The following is a 21,760-nucleotide window of genomic DNA, read 5'->3' on the forward strand; positions in this document are numbered from 1 at the left end:
CTACTAATAGAGCTCCTGCAAGTCACATGGTTTGGCCTGCTGGTATGTCTTTGAGTTCAACCTTTTAAATAAGTGCAAAATACGTCAATAGAGATAACATGTTTGAAGCAAAAGCACCAAGAGTTGTCTCTGCTTCCCATTTGGTTTCAACAAAAGACCCTTCCCCAACCTCCAGCCCTGCTGATCCAAGCTGTGAGAAGGTTAGCTCACTCTCTGGTTCAATGGTGAAATGTCAGCATTATACAAGCACACTGGTGTGTGAAGTAGCGTCCCACACTCGTACTAAAGGCTCTGTAGACTCTGTTCTAATTGGCTAGCTGGTGCTAACAATACCACAGCTAAATGTCAGAGCTCTCTCAGCACTTCCACCCGGTCGCACCTCCGAGCTCTGTACAGTTCAATGACAGAATGTCCATAAGTAGCAAAGAACAGGGAATAAAAAAAGCTTCAGAAACAATGGAGTGCATCTGGATTGGCGTGTATTGGGCTGTAGTGGGAGGTTGTGTGTTTGTGCTTGTTTGTGTGTATGCTTGTGTGTGTGGGTCCGTGCTTACGCCTGATTATAAGCTCATTTAGGTCTTTACGATTGTCACAATTTCTTCCAGCTTACTGGAAACTGATGTACATATTGTGCAAATAAATCACACAGCTTCACTTTCCCCATCCCTTTTTCTTTAATTGCATTCATTTTTCTTAATTTATGTGGAAAATCTCACACCTAATTGTCCTGATGTAATAAACTGCACCCATATGATATTCCCACCAGGCCAGGGCAACACCAATCACCAAAGAAATTGTGTATAATAATAACTATTAATCCTGTTCCCGTTAGACACAGCCCTTGACTTTTCTCGCATCATGGATTTATCCTCCCTGTGTGGATATACTTTTATATCACTCAATTTAGTGGTTAGATATGTGGCTACAGTTTACATATTTACTCAGTCTCTAACCATCTAAACCTCATATTTGCACAGAGTCACAGCGTCATGTACATTCTTTCTTACAATGAGTACTATGAGAATCTATCTACTGATACAAATTTGGATGGCATGTGTCTCGAGCAACAATGACCTGCTGCATAATTGTGATGAGTTAATAATTTTGCCTTTTAAATAAAGGCTGATAATATCCAAGATCTGAGCCATAGGTTGTGGGCTTAAAGGGTTTCAAAATTAAATTAACGGCTAATGGCTGGTAAATAAACTGAAACAGTTTTCACTTGTTTCGTGAATATTGCACTCTATAGTTAAAACAGCATGTTACATTTTATACAGTGTAAAGAAAATTAACCAGTAATCCAGTGTTTTCTGTGTGGCTGTGTTGTGGTCTAATGCAGTGGTTCTCAAATGGGGGTACGTGGACCCCTAGGGGTACGTTGGAGTACTGCAGGGGGTACGTGAGATTTATGTTATGTTAATGGAAAAAACAACATAAGTAATGCATTTAAACAAACTGCTAATAGTATATTAACTACTTTATTCAAAGGTTTACAGTAATTCTGGATAATAAAATGGGAAAAATAAACGGGGTGCTCTCTTTTCCTCTCCCTCTCCTGACAGCCCGCTGAACCTGTAATAAGTGACCCGACAGTAAAGAATAAATATATTTATAACTAGTTTAGCTTGTTCGAGAGTAGATAAACTAGCTAAAGTGTTAGGTCTAACTCTTAGTGTATTTTGCTCCACTCAACGGTCCGTCACAGCGGCAGAGCTGTGATCATGCAGAGCTGCGTGTTCTCCGTCAGCAGCAGCTGATCTGATCTCTCTCTCGCGTCCGGTTATACTTCACTCGCGTCTATGTCCAAATCTATCAGATCTAGCTAGTTCTAGTTAATTATTTGACTGCCTGCTTATCAAAGGACACCTAAACAATAAGCATTGCTTGGCAACGGCGTGTGGCCGCAAAGTATAACGCAGCATTATGTGTCAGAGAATATTTTAATCCGATCTGTGTATTTAGAGGTTCTCAGTCTTTCTGAGAAACTGTTAATCACAAATATATGCTTTTCGTTAAATCACAGATTCTCCTGCTTGTAATGTGATCCTGCGTGTAACCTCAGGAGGATACAGGTCAAGAGGTCCTCTGACTTCCTGTGGGGGTGAGGGGTTTGGGCACATGAGGAGTTGCAATACAAAGGTGCCTTTGTTCCGATGTCTGGTAATGGTTGGGGGAGAGGCGGGAATATAGGTCCCTCCTCTCTTCATGTATAGATCTGTGGTTCTGTCTCCTTTGTCTTTAGAGTTGATTTGGTTGCTCACATGGAAAGTGTGAATTTACCTTGTGAACTCTCCGGCTGTATTCTCTCTCAATAAATATCGGTGTTTGACTAAAGACGATCCGGCTTCCATAATTGCCTTTGCATTGCTTTACAGAAGTTTTCATCACATTATGCATAATGTTTATATAAGGGGTCAAAATCCCATGCTCATAAAATGCTCATATATTTTTTTCTCTTCATTCCCCACGCCCCAAAATAAATAAATAAATAAATATACCAATTTTAGGAAAAGTAAGGAAGTTTGAGCAGTGTGGGTTTTATATGAACAGAGTTACACATATTTCAAAACGCGAAGTGTAATAACTGCAGTTGCCTCCCTGTCAGAATGACAAAGTTCCTCAGTGAAGCACAAGCCCATGTTTCACTACATTGTAAGTACAACTTATTAAAAAGATCCGTTCAATGCAACTAATGTCGTCTTAGTGTTATTGCATGATGTGAAAATGGGTTTGCCATGAATTTAGTGATGGATTGTAAACATTTGAAATGTAGCATTTAAGTGTTTCTCAGTTACAATGTTGTTGTTTTAATAAATCAGACACTGATGGTGCAGCACTGTACTGTACCTCTTTATTTAGGCATTTTTTCCTTAACAAATTGTTTTTGCGCTGATCAGGGGGTACATGGCTGAATTTTCTTTTCAAAGGGGGTACATTATTGGAAAAAAGTTTGAGAACCACTGGTCTAATGTTCCAAATGAATACGTTTGGAATAATGCCTTGACACCGTAAAATGCTTGAAACAACGAAAACCACTGAAACAATAAAATAACCGTTATTGGAAATCTCAGTTGGAATTCATGAATTGCGTAATTAAACCTCATTCTCTCGAAAAGAGTCAATGAAATGTTTATTTGTATTGTTCGAAGGCACTGATAAATCACCAAAAGCCTTCATTTTGCAGCACTGCATCCTTAATCCATTGTGTGTGATTCTCCACTAACACAGTGGGCAGGGGTCGGAAACAAACAGGAAGAAGCCTTCTGCCTGCCTGGTGTTTTATGCTACTACAGAATTAGTTTCAATGAATCAAAGGTAGGGAACAAAGGGCTCAATTATAATGTGATGTAACATTGGCTGAGCGGAAGTGCAGGTACATTTGTGTGTGTGTGTGTGTGTGTTGTGTGTGTGTGTGCGTGCGTGCGTGTGTGCGTGCGTGTGTGTGTGTGTGTGTGTGTGTGTGTGGAGGACAGGGTGACAATGGCAGATACATTCATGGCTGCTGTGACTGGTAGTGACATTCTCCAGTAAGGAAAATGTATCGGTCTAATTGGCACTTTGTTTGAAATGTATCATCTGTAGAAAGACAGTGGAACAGCATTGCAGTCTGTGGCTCTTTGGTGAGTGTGTGAGTGTATGTGTGTGTGTGTGTGTGTGTGTGTGTGTGTGTGTGTGTGTGTGTGTGTGTGTGTGTGTGTGTGTGTGTGTGTGTGTGTGTGTGAGATCATCTGGCTCAACAGTAGTAGTGTGACTGCGATGGAGGAGAGCGTGTGGCACTTTGGTGGCGTGTGAAAAGTCCGTATGTAATAAAGCAAATAAAGTGTCCGCTGGTGCTGTTTGTGATGCAAACTGCCAAGGCTGCACCTTTGTGACACAACACGGTTTCTCTCAGTTATGTAAATAATTCATCTAGTCATCATGTAATATTCCTGAAGTTTGTGGCAGCAGAGGAAAACAAACACATTCCTGTCGTTTTTACACAACACACTTATCACTGATTCTTGGGAATTTGGATAAAACAGGTTTTAATTTTGAAAATAAAAAGTTTGTTAAATTACAAAATCTGAAGTTATATCATTATAGACCAAGGTCTTGGCTGTTCAGCAATGTACCGGTGCAACCTCCTGATTTTGTATTTTTTTCATAAAATAGGTTTTTCCAGTCATTACTTTGTTTTTGTAAACACCGTCAGACACAATAAAAAGTGATTTATTTTTTATTTGTATTTAGTCTAATATGTATTTAGAGCTTTTAAATCATTATCTGGCATTCTAAGTACACATATGCTGTAAAATGTTGAATATTCACTTTTGCTCATTTTTGATACTGTTTCACGTGTGCTCCTTTAAAAGATCTTACATCATACAATGTTTACTTTTAGCTTAAACAGACAAAGTAATGTTTTTTTACTTAAAAAACACGTTTTTGTATTAAAAGAGACTATTACTTTAATAACTCAACAGCACTGAAGAAACAGATTACAAGCATATTCATTTAAAACAAATAAAACTCCCTCTGACGGTGGTGACTTTGGAACTGACGGTGGTGACACTAATCTGACGGTGGTGACACTGGCCTCATTACAACATACAATTCCAAAATGTATACCACTCAAGTCAATGCCTTGCTTAACAACTTTATTTAACAATTTGGTACAACAAATAACAATTGTGAGAACTGTGATAAACATTTAATTAAGGAACTTAAGGTACAATTAAGCAATATCATTAATAAAAGTAACCCACCCCCATATCATCAAATATCAAATCATCATAGTTAAAAAATAAAGTGATTACCAGTTGCAATAATGTACAATTCATTACTGACATCATCTTAAACTGTCATCTAGTGCCCCCTACTCATAAAATAATACATTATATTGTTCTTTAAACTGTATATTGGACGTGAAGAACAGATAACAAATAACAATTGTGAACACTGTGGCAAACATTCAATAAGAAACATATAGGTTCAATGAAGCAATAAGCTATCATTAATAAAAGTACCCCATCCCCATTAATAATCATCATAGTAAAAGATACCAGTAGCAATAAGATAATAATTCATCACTCACTGTGAACTGAGTGCCCCCCACTCAAAACATAATATACATTATATTCTTCTGTATATTGGATGTGAAGAACAGATAAATGAATAACTACATCTTAAAGTCTCTTTTCCATAAACTGAAATGTTTCTAAATACAGAAAGCATTCTGTGTAAACATCACAAAACACATCTGGCACAACAATAATAATAATTCATAAGTGAACTCCTGTGAGTATTCCCTGACTGTTTCTACATCACTCCACCACTCATTCAGCTTTATCAGGACGTAGGCCTATATGGTGTATATGTTTCTCCTCTATGAAGTCCATGACTTCATAGAGGACTTCACAGTTCTCACAATAGTGTTCATTTCGTCAGCTATTTTTTAATTTTGTTTTAGTCTTAGTCCTCTGTTACATTTTCTTTTTAGTTTTAGTCATATTTAGTCACCTTCATCCTGTTTTTATTTAGTCAAGCTTTAGTCGACTAAAAGTCTGAGCATTTTAGTCTTATTTTAGTCGACTAAAACAGTAACTATTTTAGTCAAGATTTAGTCGACTAAAAGTCTGAGCATTTTAGTCTTATTTTAGTCAAAGAAAACTAATTATTTTAGTCTACTTTTTGTCAATGAAAACGGTTGAGTCTTTTTTAGTCATCAGATTATATAGAACATTTCAGTCAAACTAGTCTAGCCAAAACCAATAATTTGTCATTTTAGTATATATAAATAAATACGATTATATCTTGTCCTTATTTGATGAAAAACACAGGTTGAATGATTAAGAATGCAGCTTCGCAGAGTGTATCTGGTTTGTGGTGTTTTTACCAGCTGTGTTATGGCCACATTGCTTCCCTTCTGATGCAACAATGCATTCGCTTTTTTTCTCCGCCTCATTGTAGCGAAAATGGGGCCAAATATCACATTGTTTCTTTCTCCCAAGCAGTGGTGGCTTTAGACTTTTTCGGTGTCAGTCATTTTGACAGACAGGATCGTAACATTTCCGTCATAATCCATTATTATCCGTCGAGTGCACAATTTATCAATCACTCGCGCTGACAGGGGCTATTCGGTTAACGCGAGTGCGACCACTGCTCCCAAGCCCTGTTGTTGCCATTTCATTTTCTGTTGAATAAGGTTAGTTAGACCATGAGTTAGACCCGAGTCTTCCTGACAGTTCACAGTGTGCCGCTGCCCGGTGTAATTCAAATCTACCGCCGTGCTCAGCACAGACACACAGCTGCTGCCCAGCCGCAGCACGGACACACAGCTGCTGCCCAGCCGCAGCACCGGAAATGGAACTGCTGGGAGAAAAACTGCCTATCAGAGATGTAACGTTATCTTTGATAATATTTCGTCTCCTCATTTTTCGTCAACGAAAGTAAAGAGAGATTTTGGCATAGTTTTTAATTAGTCAACTACATTTTCGTCTCGTCACTTTTCGTCAACGATATTGCATGATGATTTTGTTGCAGTTATTATTTACTGCCGTCGGTGCCGTCTCGGCATCGTCTCGTTTTCGTCATGGAAAAAAAGTTCGTTGACGAAGATATTTCGTCATAGTTTTAGTCAACGAAATTAACACTACTTCAGCAGACAGGTTGTATATCTCCCTCGTCCTGCTTGCACGACCTGGTGATGACGGTTCCACAAGTTTGACCAGAATATGGTCAAATGGTATGAAGCACATATCCTTTCCACCTTCCACCTCTTTTGGATAGAATCGTGTGTTGGGCCCATGAGGGTGGAAAAACTCCACTTTCACATCTTGATGAGGTGCATCCACAGTGACAGCCTTTGCTAACCACCAGTTCTGGTCATAAATGACCGCCAGCCAATCTCCGCAATGAACTACATCAGCAGATAGATCTGTCATAGTCCCGTCAGGACCACTCCTGGTCATTGGCTGTTGCTCAAATTCAAGTGTGGAAATATATTGTTTTAACATATATTTGGTTAAATGTTGTCATGCCATTTTCATTTGGCTTTAGTCATTGGAGATGCATAGCCTACAAGGAATATTGTAGGTGTACTATGTGCTATGTAGGTATCTTTTACATGATATGCATGAGTTGTTCACATTAGCCATCTTGTTTCCCCTCTGTTGCTAGCTACCTCAGACCTCGTCTTAAAAAGTATACATTTATGTCATAATCTAATCTAATATTTTCTATACAAAAGAGACAGTGTTGACATGTTATGGTTGTGACAGAAGCAGTCAGATAAAACATTTACAAGTTTTAGAGAAAATAGCAAATGTACAGGAGCTTGAGTGATCTTGAAGCATGCAGTAAAGCTGAAGGTTTGAAAAGGGGGTCCTAAGGAATGTAGCTGACCTTGTAGTTGCCTGATTTTATTGCTTTTTATAAATATCTGACGGTGGTGACGAATATATGGGACGCATTTTGAGCAACCACAAAATAATGGTAAATATTGTTCAAAATTCACTGTTTGTAGTTTTTAATACATATTACAATGTACTCTTTCATTTGGTAAGAATATTATTCTATTAAATTATTACTTTTTGTTTTTTTAATCAAGTTGAAATGATTATCTCCTATCCGAGGACAACTGATTTTGTAGGCAATGGGCCAGCATATAATCATTAAATTAATACAAAATAAAACTAAAACTATGAAATAACCATACATTTGTGCAGAAGACCCTCTGATTATAACCTTGATTCTTTTTATTCATGAAAATGTTATTCATTTCCAACAGAATTAGCACTTTTCTTAGTGGGACATGTTTTTGGCAAAGTTTCAAGAATCAGTGTTATGTTAGGTTTTCTCTCCCTTCCTTTCTCTCTTTCTGGGGGCTTGCGCTGTACTAGAGTCTCTGAAATGCTCACTCAGCTTCTTTACTCGTGAAAAAGCACTTTTCATCGGTTATTTGTTTGTGTGTTGCGGTTTTGTCCCTGCGTTGAAAAGTTTGCTGTCCCAGAACAAGAAGAGGGAGGAGGGGTAACTAACGGGCGGGGAGACTGGCATGTTCCGAGCCGTGCTGTGATGCTCTGCAGCTATCTGCGTACATTTTGCCTGCAGTCGCTATTTAAGGAAAGGGAAATGCTATTAATATCTTTCTACTGTTTCCTCCTTTCTCCTCTCTTTCTCCTCTCCCTCCCTTTTATTTCTCTGCTTTCGACACTGTACTCCTCTCCGGACAAGGCTCGATACTTCCTCTCTTTGTTATTTGTTAGCTGCTGTTAGCATTGTGTATGTGTTGCACTTTTGTAAATGTGTGAAGTGCTGCATTTTCAAGGTGACATTAAACATAGTTTAGAATAAAGCAATGCCTAAATCTAATGTTCTAATTGAGCTTTTCTTTTGTGCGTTTGTTTAAGCAAGTCTATTTGTTCTGAATGTCCTTGTGGAAGGTGTCACTGGAAGTGTGTGTTCAATAATTCGACTGTGTGCATGTTTTTTTTTTTTTGAGTATTGAGCAACTGCAGCGTGTGCACAGACTACGGGTCAATTTATGAAAGCCGTCGTCAGGGTCTCATTGATCAGGGCTGGCCGGCGCCACACATACACATCCACGTAAATGTACAAGTGACCAGTGGCGTTTTCTCCCGGAGGCCAAGGGAAGCCAGGCTTCCCCTGTTTTTTCGGATTGTAGTTATAATTTAAATAAATAAATACAAACACTTTGTTTTGTTTCGATAATTCTCCTTTGCTGTGTGTTGCTGCCGGCCCGTCTCTCCCCCATTCTCATTGAGTATTTTACAAAGAGTGAAACAAACAGCGCCCCTCTAGATGTTATGGTGAAACAGTAGATTGCACTCACTGTTGCGAGAGGAGGCCAGCCGAATCTAGCTTCCCTTGGTGAAAAAAAATGGAGGGATTGACCAATCAGATGAGGCCCACGTGATGCCCCTGCCAACCTGTGATTGGTCAGGGCCATGCCAAGGGAAGCTAGCCGCCTCTTGCTTCCCTTCAGAGGCGGCTGGCGGCTGGCGATTTGATTGGACACTGCCATCCAATCAAATCACATCAACATCAGTTTTAATACTGTAACTGTCATCACCGCCGTTAGAAATTATCAAGCAAATGAAGCATTATGGAGGGTGGAGATTTGGCGTACTTAATCAAACATAACTTTACTAAACTTCCGCTACAGCAGCAACTAAAAATTAAATCAGATGACAGGCAAATGCCCGCACTCGAGCTGTGTGTACGCAGAGGAAAAAGGGAGAGAATCGGACGTTCAATGAGGACAATTATGTCCGCACGGAGTGGCTAACTGGAAGCGCTAAACTTCAGCGTCTAATTTGCTGGCCATGTCTTCTTTTTGACAAGGATTCGTGCTCCCTGAACAATCCTTGGGCAACTTCAGGATTCATCGACCTTGCCAACCTGTCACGGGCAATTGAGAGGCACGGTAAATCCAAAAATCACATAGATTGTGTGATTGTCTGCATACATTAATAAGTAAAATGCTTAAATTAATAAGGAGAGAGTTTCAGCTGGAGAGTGCGTGCGGACCTGTCGGTTAGATAACAGGCGTGTGCAAGTCCTGCATCTGTGTGATACAAATGTGTGTCAAATGATACCGGGCGCTGTAATCACTCATCTGGTTACGTTATTGACCACCCCCCGACCCAAAAAATGGGCTTCCCCTACATTTTCCCCCACGCCACGCTACTGCAAGTGACATGACCCCAGGGCCACTTTCACTTTACGTCAGACGTCAGCCTTCATCTGCTGCTTCCTTCCTGTTCCTCTAGATCAGGGGTTCCCAACCTTTTTCCCCAAGGCCCCCCCCCAAATTACTCCTGTTGGAAGTTGCGTCCCCCCCCCCCCACACACACACACACTAGGGGCGCGTGCAACAGCGGTAATTAAAGTTTAAAAGTCTCAAAAATGCTACAACTACTCTCACAAACTGGGTGAATGTGAAGTATGTTGTTAAAGGAGGATGAAAGCGTAATTAAGGAGCACTATTGGAGTGACTTTGATGGTTATTGGACTCAGGATTAATTCATTTGGATTCCCACTGTATGAAGAAGTTAAAGGAAGGCGCGGAAGTGGAAACAATTCACAAAGGGATTAAACTGTTTAAAACACACGCTCAAAGTAAACCGGATTTTGCCGTTGTGTTTATGTGGATTCAAAAGTCGTAAATAATCTACAAAATGGAGGAGACCGATCTGATCAACACACTCTCACTCCATAATCGTCCAGGAGCGACGTTTGGTCAGTGTCCGTGGCGTGCAGTTGTGACGCTCCTATAGGCTCCTTCAGCTTCATAAAGGGACGCAAATAGCTTTCAACTGATTGCAATGTATTCCCATCTGCGGCGGGATTTGACGCTCATGGAAGCACGGCATTCGTTTGTGTCGGCTGCCCTTAAAGGCAATGTGAGCGTCCATTCCCATTGGATAACGGAGAATTGTACACCCGGAAGTAAGTATTCCTCTTACTGTCGATTGATTTTACAGTGATATCTGCACTACTCATCGACTAAAAAACACCAGATTATCCTTGTTAATTACACAACATTGATTGGTTTAAATTGTGTGCAATGCTTTTGTATTTTTCCCCTTCGATTCGGAGAAACAAATATTTTTTCGGAGTAAAGGATGGCAGAAGACACTACACTACCCAGAATCCCCAGCTATCGTTTGGACTACACCATGTGCTCTGTTTGACAAACCCCGTGATAGTCCTCAAGCTCTGTGATTGGAGAGTGTGCTCCGAGGGTTACGCAGAGGAGCCTCGAACAGCACTTGAAATGGGATGGAACCACGGCAGACTGTCCAAAACTGGATTTGAACGGGTCCACTGCGTCCCCCCCTCCCCCACCCCGTCCCCAGAACTACACATGCTGGCTATTGTGTTTCGCAACATGTTCTCTATCTATGGCACGTCTCTACTGGGAGTTGTAGTTTTAAAAGACGTTTTCGTATTTCCCATAATAAGAAGTTGCCAGTATTAAACTGTGTACATCCCTGGAGGTTTAGGGGATAGGAAACACTCAAATGTAAAACATATAATTAATAAATGGGTGAAAATTGCTTGTGCCCATAATGGGCATTATTACTATATACACACATGCCAGCTAAGGTCAGAAGAGCTTTATTTAACAGCTGGTCTTATGTTTGTGACCCCTGTTGTTAATTGATAACATTACATTACATTAATTGATAAGCCTGAAACATGCACTTGTCAAGGTTCAGAGGCAAATTTTGCAAATATGGCAGTAGCCATCGATCAGCTTAAGATAAGATATGCTGTACATGTATTTGTTGTCTGATGCCTTCTTACATCATGCAGAGGCTCATGGTGTGTGATCGGTTAGAGTTTCAGGGATAGATACTGTTCAAAGGATGTGAATGAATGATAATTATATTATGAAGAGTTATGTGTACTTTTTCTGTATTACTGTGCTTGCATTTTCCCTGATTCTCCACAGTGTTCATGAGACAAATTACACTGGGCCAGCGTTTGGAGGAAAGTCAGATATTCTGTGTATATAGCAGAGCATGCATTATTCTTTCTACAAGTTTTTGGAGTAATTACTAATGCAGACAGCCTTACAGTTAACCTCTTGAGCAGCTGTCTCTCGGCCTCTTTGAATTGCTACACATGAGATGCATCTGTAACTAAACATAACTTTAATACGTATGATGAGACAGGCTTTTACGTTAAACAGCTCTTCTTTGTTTTTTGTATTGTCTCGGGCCTGGCCATGCTGCAATGTTAATGCTGATATTTACATTCTCTTGTCTCCAAATCCTTAATATGATTTCCAGATATCTTTATTTTCAATATCATATCATATTTTTGTTGAGGTATGTCAGTGAAGCACATTTCTCCCTTATGTCCCCATGAGACCAACCTTGCTGATTTTGGGGATTTCGACTGATGCTTTTCTTTTAATTGACATTTCCCTGAAAGGAGGGAGGGCTGGTGAAAGTCTGCCCTCAGCAGAAAGATGACTCCCTCTGGACATGCATCTTGCATTTGCCTGAATGTCTCCTCATCATTTTCATTTATGTATTTATTTATTAATGCGTTTGTTAATGTGTACAGTAATCTTGGCAGACATTCCCAGGTCATGAAGAACGATTGTTGATTTCCATTCACAAATGATGTAGTATATTGGTTGGTAGAAACCAATGGGCATGGTGCTGAGAGATACCACAAGTAAGCCCCACATTACTGCGTACCCTGCGTTATGGTCTATTTTACTCTAAACGAGACATTATTTACGAGGTGGACATCATACTGTTTTTAAGAAGACTTTGCGGCCAAAGAAATTATCAGGAAAACATTTTCTGAGATGATTAATCAAGGTATTTTTCTCATAGACAACCAGTGGAGTCTTGTCCTGCTGGATATTAGAGAAAACGCTTTTTGAGGCACTGGTGCATTGGTTTTACTATTTGACCTGGAGGCGCTGCTTGAGTAACAATAGGTATATACAAAATATTGAATGAGTACCTAAGTGCTGTAAATATCATAGTTCTCATCATCAGTAGTCTTTGGTATGTTCTCAGTGTCTCTTTAAGCAACACAGGACACTCTCAGATGCTTGGTTTAAGGGCTTCAACATAGATGATGTAAATAGTATTTGGCAGCCGTATGTGAGTTTCAGAGTTATTGGGATTTGAGGCCTGCCTGTGGCTTGAGGTCTGAATGAGATGAGGTTGGAGTGGTTTGCCACACAACACCCAGTACAATTCTACATTGTGATTAAAAATGACTGCATAAACAAATATGGTTAACCGTGTTGGCAGTTACTCACTGCGGTATCTTAGTGTTACTGTATGTAAGTGATAGCATTACATTCAGGTAAATGCAGAGTTGCTTACTTTACTTATTTTTATACAGAAATGTTGCAGTGCATCGTGTAAAAAAAGCCAAGCTGTCAATCAGGATCTCTGTGCTGTGACTTGTTTCCTGCCATAAAGCACAAGTCAATGAAAAGAAACCACCTGAGATGTTGCCCCAACTAATCTGCTATGGAAATACACAGCGTTAAATCGAGGGGAAAATGACAGGAAGTTTAGTCAGCATGATACTCAGTTGATGAATGACTAAAATGCATTGTATGCACATAGTCTGATTGTGTTTTTGTAAATTAACTCTGCCTTGACTGAAGCACAAACAGTGCATGCATCACTGCACTGTGGAATATACAGTATATAGTAGTTTAGAGGGGGGTCAGTTTATAGTGTCTTTCTAGCTGTCAAAGATCTACATCTCACCATCTAAAAGCTGTGTACGGCCAAATAATACGAAATAACATTTTCAGAAGTTGCTTGTTCACTTTCTCCTCGCATATGTTTTTGTATAACACTCCTTTTATACGCGGGTTTAGAGAAGGAACAAATAAGTTTGAATTAAGGCTTTTCAGATTGACCGTATCAACCTCTATTGGTTGTGTATAAGTTTTGCTTTTGTAGTAAGATTTTGGCAAGTTGCCAATACCTAAATTGGCCCTCAGGGTTTAAGTCAGAGAGGAAATGTGTCGTTCTTATCTTTTCCACTTCTGCTAAATGCACTTCTTACTATCTCTGTCCCTTTTAGATTTTCTGTGGTACTGTGTCGATGGAATAAATAATCATAAATACAATATTAAATAACGTCCAATTTCTGTTTGTTTCTCCGCAGCAACTGCCGACTGCTTTTTTGTTTTCTGACTTGCACCAGTTTTAAGCAGCTTTCCAATGTGAGCGCCTAAAATGCATTTCATTTCAAACACCCTGGCCTGATGAGAGACCAGTTGATTGCATTACTAATCGGAGAGAAAGGGCACCATTTTGCGAGACCTTGATAATTGGTTTAGTGTCGAACAAGTGTTGTAACTTTGTGCTCTGACATCTACACCAGCTGGACCAGCAGCTGCCACCTGCTAATCCTGATCACTGATGGATATTCACATGGCACAGAGTGCAGTGCTGCTGTGTGTTTGTGTGCAACTCACTACTCTCTTTACCTAACATGTTGTCATACAATAATGATTAGATCACAGTTATTGTATGGGTGCTTTGGTTCTTCTATCTGAGCTGCAGTAAAAGTTAGTCAGCCACTGTTGACCAGCTATATTCTGACTTAACTATAAAGTAATTTAAAGTTGTATACAACAGAACCTACTTATACAGAATGATATATTAGCTGCCATTAGCTTACCTTTTAAAGCTTTATTATTAATTCTTATTTTTGTTATATCCTTGCTGATTTATATTGTTTCTTGAATTCTGGTTCTGTTGTGTTTAGAGGTCTCTCTTGACCCTAATAAGAGGGCCTGATTAAATAAATGTACTGTGACGTTTATAGGAATGTTAAAGGTGGGGTAGGTAAGTTTGAGAAACCGGCTCGAGATACACTTTTTGTTATATTCCATGGAATGCTCTTAACATCCCGATAGCAATGAATATCTGAAGTGCTTTGACAAAAAATCCATAAAAAAATGTCATCTGTGGAAGCCGTAGTACTGTAAAAAGCACGACCAATCATTTTAGCCGGCCCGGCTAAAATAACTGGATGGCCTACCTGCCTGTCAGCCTTCCATCTGTGCACAAATGTATCTCGTGCCCTCATTGGTCATGTGCGCGTTCGTGTGTGTTGGAGAAGGGGCTCTGTAAGGAAGTGGCAGATTTTTTTCAGCTGTGTATTTTCAAATTCTAGCGCACTCGAGCTGGATTCTCCAAAATTACCTACCCCACCTTTAAGAAAAACATTTATTTAATTTGTTCCCTAATTAGCCCAAGTGTTTTGCACCAGCCTGCCCTCAGTTATCTTTATTTTTTGTTCACCCCTTCCCTTGTTTTATTCTCACAAAATGAAAGGGATGAAAACCAGGAAACACCCTGGATAAAAGTAAAAATAAAGACATACAATGATTGACACATAATGATAGTACGAAATGGGTATAATATCCTAACCTTATCTGAAAACAAATTCCACCTCTCTGCTGTCTGGTAGTACTGTTCGTACTTTTAATCGTGCTGTCGACAGTTCCTCTGAAACATCTAACAATAACTTTTTCCACTGGTTAAGTGGGACATAGTGTGGCGGTTGCTACATAAGTGGCAACATTTTTCTTGTCAGCAGCACACTATTTCAAACATAAATGTTTTTACTTTGAAGTTAAACTTAATGTATCATCCTGAGTTTACTTAAGGCAGTTTGTAACCTGTTCCTAAAAAGATTTTACAACATATGCAGTCTCTTTATTATTATTATTATTCTTGTCTTCAAACTCTTAAGGATGTAATAACTGCATGTGAAAAATGATCTATAAACTATAAAAGTAGGTAATTATAGTTTTTGAAATTAAAAGAGATGTTGGACAGAAGTGAAAACGATGTTGCTCATCTCCCTCTCGTCTCTTCTTCCAGTGAAGACTTCTCCTTTGTTTATAGTCACATAAAAGGGCCTCGAACATAAAACACAATTTAACAGAATTGATGTTGTGTTTTATAAACGAGTAGTTATTATGCTGAAGTGGCCATAACTTGCGTGCGGGGCAGTATTTTGTTGTCTTCCTGTGAAAGAAGTGGTACAGTACTTGTCATCAGACAGTACAGTACACTTTTCAGACATGCTGCTTAAAACTTCACTGGCCAAAGTAAAATACTTCAGTACTCTTAAGATACTAAGATTAGGGATAATCTTGGGGCTACACATGCTTTAAACATTGAACTATTCACAACGTCCTCCGTGTAAACAGCTCACAGTTCATTCAAAGTTTCTCTACGTTTTTTTTTACTTTCCCTGACTTTCGTCACACATGATTCCTTCATAGACCGTTGGAAATTGGAAAATCCTCCAGTCAGATAATAATTTCCTTTTAAAAAAATAATAATTTCTTCTGTTTTTCTGGTATGATAATTGGTGTAATTTGGGCTGTTTTCTTAAGTAAACATCTCATTCATACCCCCTCGGGGCTTGTAGGGTTCAAAGGGTTAAAGCACTTAAGTGCAGTTGGCATGAAACCAATAAAAGTAAGTACATATTCAGCTACAACTAATGTATATTCATACAGTGTATGACTTGGCTTGCTGTGCTTATGGATCAACAAATCCCCTCTTGCTTGTGTGCAGTTTTGTTTTTCTCTGTTGGTTAATCACTCAGAGAGTAAACAAAGCATATTGTAAAGGTCCCATGTCATGGCCATTTCTACTGATCATAATTCCATTGTTGACATATACTAAAATAGATTTATATTGTGCAATTTTCCAAAATCACATTGGTTTCCTCATACAGCATCTCTGTATAGTATGTGTATTCACTCTCTGTCTGTCCTAAACGCCCGCCCCCCATGAGCCCAGTGGCCGTCTGCGAGACAGCGAAACCCAGCCCGAACACACACACACCCGCAGCCTGGCTGGGAGTTTGTGTGTGTGCTCACACACCGACTCAAAGCCTCTCAGGGAGGAGAAATCGGCGGAGCTGCAGCTGAGAAAAGAGTGAGTGTGTGTGTGTGAGGAACACTTAACGGCTCCGTGGACGTAACGTAACGGCTTCACGGATTGGCCCATTTGGACCAATGGGTCCATTTGGGCATGGGCACGTCACTGTACCCAGAAAGAAAACAATGGAAAAAGAGAAATCTCCAACGAGGCATTCTGGGGCAGCATAGACAGGTATTTTCTGTGTTAGAGTTTTACTCGCTACAGGGTGTACTTTGAGGGTTTGTGGCCGAAAAGCCAAAATGCTTGTTTTGCCATTACTTATTATTTGTATTATTATCTTCATTTCTGTTTGCATCGCGTTTAATTCTTATTGTTTATCACTTCCTGGAATGGTCACGTGGGTGTGGTTTATTGTTATTTAGGTCACCTGTTGGATGCCGGTTTGGGAGGATATGATGTAGGAAGAGGGTGAATTTGCTCTGATACTTTCTGTTGACAGTCAGGTCGGGAGTTGTACATTGATTGTTTGCGTTTTATGAAACACTATGGACTATAAATGACTTCGGACTCTTATATGGAACGCGTCACAGCAAAGAGCACATTTTAGCCTATCAGCGGCATAACTCATAGGGAGTTTGTGCTGCTACAGTGCCTTTGCAGACCGTTTACATGCATAAAAAAAACCTTCATAACACACAAGGGGACGGGTAATAACCGGAAAAGCATGACATGGGACCTTTAATGAGTTTCATTTAGTGCATTTGTTTTTCCCCTTCAGCGCTAAGTGTGTTTTTATTTCAGTATTTTCAGTGTATTGTAAAGTATTTACACTGACCTGTGTGTGAATCTGTGTTTCAGTTTCCTGCTGGTGTTCAGCTGTTTGGTGCTGTCGGTATTCTCCACCATCCCAGAACACCAGAAGTTCGCCAACCAAGGCCTCTTCATCCTGGTAAGACCTTCTTTGTTGCACAAACACAAACATATGACTACTTCAGCATCCGTTTTCAAAGTCTGTCCTTTTCACACACACGTGCCATCTCACCTACTTAGGTGTATCCGTATTTGCTTGCGTACGTGTTGCTTTGTTTGCCGGTGGAGGCACAGACAGCGGTGTAAGCAGCTGGGAGGATTCAGGTGTTGTTGACTGCGCAGGAAATCATAGACATGATCCACTAATCCTAATAGCTATCCCATAATCCCCCCTTTTTCCTCTGTGCTCCAGCTGCTTTAGTGAAAGGTAATGGACACTCGCTTTCTCCTTATTACCTGACTCCTAAGCTTTCCAGCCCCCTCCTCCCCTCTACAACCTTGCTCATCTTTACGTGTTACTTAATGGTCGGACTCTTGTCCAGACACCTGAAAATAAGACAGACAAAGAGATACAGAGAAGACTGACAGAGGGGCTTGTTAATAGGCTATAACTGTTTTAATATACCTTTAATTATTTAGCCTTTAAGTTAATGTTTTATTGAATAAAACGTGACAACATTTGTGTTAAACATACAGTTCTGGCTACTTTTTTACCTGCCAGGTCATTTGAAATGTCGCTCTGTATAGTGCCATATTCATATTAATGATGCTATGAAAAAATCAAAGACTTGGACGTATCGTTTTCAGGGTAACTAAACAAAATAACAAAAGGTGAATCAAGAGAAAATGCTAATTACAACATACACACAGATATTGCAGAGAATTCTGAATAAAACAGATTATGCTAACAGTATTTAAAGTAATATAACATTTGTTAGATAAGGACGCAATCTATTTAACATTCAACATTTAATAATGTGTTACAGCAGTCCTGAAAAATGCCACGGACCTCACTTTGAGAATCACTGAGTTTAGATGACACTTTTCTTGTATAGCCTCACGCTATACATCTTATACATTGAGTACATTCAAATATGCCCTGGGTGTGTGGGAGTTGATTTGTTTGGGTGATCTGTAAAACACTAAGCTCCCTTGTCTGCTGTATGTCACTGACCTGTGTGTGTATGCGTGTGTGTATGTGTGTGTGTTTTGTAGGAGTTTGTGATGATCGTGGTGTTTGGGTTGGAGTACTTCATCAGGGTCTGGGCGGCTGGCTGTTGCAGCAGATACCGTGGATGGCAGGGACGGCTGAGATTTGCCAGGAAGCCCTTCTGTGTCATAGGTTAGTGCGTGTGTGTGTATTTTTGTGTGTGTGTATATGTCTCTGTGTGTGTGTGTGTACAGTACACAAACCCACATCAAAATCCTGTGTGTGTACAGGGTTTATGCAACAATTGTTGTCTTATCTCCTCATAATGACTTCTTCACAATTTTTTTTGTACTTCATCGCAGATTTCATAGTATTTGTGGCATCGCTGGCGGTGATAGCAGCGGGGACCCAGGGCAACATCTTTGCAACGTCAGCCCTACGCAGCATGCGCTTCCTGCAGATTTTGCGTATGGTCCGTATCGACCGCCGGGGAGGCACCTGGAAACTACTGGGCTCAGTGGTTTACGCTCACAGCAAGGTGAATATATACAAAACACGATCTCTGGTTTTTATGAATGACCTGCATTTATATACACTAGTTACTTGTAGAGACAATGCCCATATTTAATTAAATACTTTGTTTACACATGCACATACTGTACTATGTCAGCTCCTCAACTGATAGACAGCACAGCTGAAGGAGTTATTGTAGTATTTAAAGTATTAATTTGAAGTTGGTTTACACTAGTTGGTAACTCATTTGGGTTTAAGGCTTACATTTAGCTTTATTTATTGGAGTTGTATTTTGTTATACTGGAATTGAATTCATGTTTCATTTTTTTACCTTTGACACATTTTTCCTGCATTCAAATATTTAATCTTAAATTGTAATTATTGGTAATTTCAAGTTGCTTGTGCACAATGTATTATTTTTATCAAAAAATAACAATTCAATAAAACTACAAGTTAGGATATCAATATATGAACTACGGCACTTCCACACAGTGAGACTTACAGCTTAACAATGATCAGCCAATACCCAAAGCACTCGGAGTGAAAACGTAATATCAGAGCATCCCCATCAGTGGTGCTGATATTTAAAATGAAGTGTATACAAATGCGTGTTCGCCACATACAGCTTTATGGATTAATATAAGAGCAGGAATGAGCTAGTTATTAAAAGGCTGGGGATGATGGTTACTAATGGGATGAATAACTTAATAACTCTCAGCGTTGAGGAATATGTGGTGAGTCTACTGACCAGCTGTAACGGGTTGATTACACTCGCTGCCCTCAACATAAAACTTCCCTATAGCTGCTCAATTTCAGCAATTAGTTGTTTTTATGCTGACCCAAACATCTGACACCCACCGGTGGCCGATGGCGATGATGATGAGTTGATACATCAGCTGTCTAAGCAGAACTGTGCAGCCAAGTCAAAAGTGGACACCAAATATGATGATGAGGGGAACTTATCCGTTAATGATGATAGTGATACGGTAATGACAGCAGGGATTATGATGCTGGAGATGCTGCTGTGTTTCTGACAGGTGAGATTGATTCCTCCTCTCTGTCCCTCTCAGGAGTTGATTACAGCTTGGTACATAGGTTTCCTGGTCCTGATCTTTGCCTCCTTCCTCGTCTACCTGGCAGAGAAAGACATCAACTCAGACTTCAACACCTACGCAGACTCCCTCTGGTGGGGGACTGTGAGTACAACATAACACACTCAGGCACACAGTATCTCTGTCGCTGAAGAGAAAATATATAACTTTTGTCGTGAAAATGTTCTTATAATAAAAACAAAACAAATAACAAACAAGAGGGTGACGGACAATACAAACATAAAGTGAAATGTAATAAGCATAAGACATCTGAGAATATCACAACGAAATGTGTGTTTTTTATTTTGTCTTAATGTGTGTATATATGTAAATGTACCTGTTGACTGTGTATATAGGATATACATATTTTATACATATCTGTATAATTTTACATTCGGGATTGTTGGAATTTCGTTCTCTCTGTCTGTAAACACAAACTGAGTAAGATTGACATTAAAGTTGACTTTGAAACAATAACAGGATTCATCTACATTACATATATAATCCTTGAGAACTATTGAAATATTGCCAGGCATCAACTGAATTGAGTTAAGATTTAACAACAAGCTTTCCCGATCAATTTCATATGATTTATTATGAAAAGTCATAATCTTTTGGACATTTTAAACTTTATTTGCTTATGTTAGTAAAAATACAGACAGATAAACCCATTTAAATTCATGTTAAAACATTTTTGTTATGGTGGAGTATGAAGGGTGAATTGAGGAGTCTCTCCCTCAAAGCTTGATCAAATAGAGTCCAAATTACACAAATTAAACATGGAAAACATTTGTAGTTTCACACAAAATACATATTATATGAACTTCCTACATCTATGTGTGTGATCATGTATATTTATCCTCCCATCCAGATTACTCTAACCACTATCGGCTACGGTGACAAAACCCCTCGTACCTGGCAGGGTCGGCTCCTGGCTGCTGGCTTCGCTCTTCTGGGAGTCTCCTTCTTTGCCCTGCCTGCTGTAAGTTTCCTGTATATTCACTACTCTTTATTTACTAAAACCCTCTCAGTGGTTCAACCTGGTCAGAAATGCTTTACTGACTTTGATTTGACCTCTGACCCTCAGGGCATTCTGGGGTCCGGCTTTGCCTTGAAGGTTCAGGAGCAGCACCGGCAGAAGCACTTTGAGAAGAGGAGGATGCCTGCTGCCAACCTGATACAGGTAAGAGTCACAGGGAGAGTCATTCACGCTGCTTTTATATCATGTGTTCATTCATAGATTAACAGTGGTTAGTTAATTAGTTATTAGTTAACTTTCACTGATGTTTCTGTGTTTTTGTATCTTTCTCCAGGCCGCATGGCGTCTCTACTCAACAGATGCCAAACACTCCTATCTGACAGCCACATGGTACTTCTATGACAGCATGTTGCCTTCGTTCAGGTAAGTTCCCCATATGTGTGAATGCTCAGCACTGAGTGGATTCAACCCACAGAAATCTGTGGTTGTGTTTGTTTGGAGTTTTGTCATAAAAGCAGACAGAGATTTGAGAGTTCCATCACCAAAGAGTCAGCTATGTACAATAGTTAGCGTTGTTTTGTCCCTGCTCATACACATCGTTATGAAAACACACAGCACAAATCAGAAATGATTGAACTTTTCCTCCATCATCAACACCATTCAGTTACATTTGGGCAGTGGTGGTATAAGTAAAAAGGGATGTTGTTTTCTGTCATTTTAATATAATAAAAATGTAATTCAAACCCAAAAATGCTTCTACCACCACTGTTACATTTATTATTTTTGTTCTACGCAGTGGTTTCTT

The 21,760-nt window shown here is 39.6% G+C and overlaps 1 protein-coding gene across 1 annotated transcript in view; it reads left to right on the forward strand.

Annotated features, from left to right (window-relative positions):
- LOC117562820 (potassium voltage-gated channel subfamily KQT member 4) overlaps nt 1-21,760 on the forward strand; it is a 53,679-nt gene that overhangs the window by 18,192 nt on the left and 13,727 nt on the right. Inside the window, exons 2-8 of the mRNA XM_034240722.1 lie at nt 17,271-17,361; nt 18,438-18,564; nt 18,735-18,910; nt 19,956-20,081; nt 20,848-20,958; nt 21,064-21,159; nt 21,290-21,378. Of these exons, the coding sequence (XP_034096613.1) occupies nt 17,271-17,361; nt 18,438-18,564; nt 18,735-18,910; nt 19,956-20,081; nt 20,848-20,958; nt 21,064-21,159; nt 21,290-21,378 (816 nt within the window). The remainder of the gene's footprint in view (nt 1-17,270; nt 17,362-18,437; nt 18,565-18,734; nt 18,911-19,955; nt 20,082-20,847; nt 20,959-21,063; nt 21,160-21,289; nt 21,379-21,760) is intronic.

Source organism: Gymnodraco acuticeps, unplaced genomic scaffold (assembly GCF_902827175.1).
Source record: "Gymnodraco acuticeps unplaced genomic scaffold, fGymAcu1.1, whole genome shotgun sequence".
In the NCBI taxonomy this organism is placed as follows: domain Eukaryota; kingdom Metazoa; phylum Chordata; class Actinopteri; order Perciformes; family Bathydraconidae; genus Gymnodraco; species Gymnodraco acuticeps.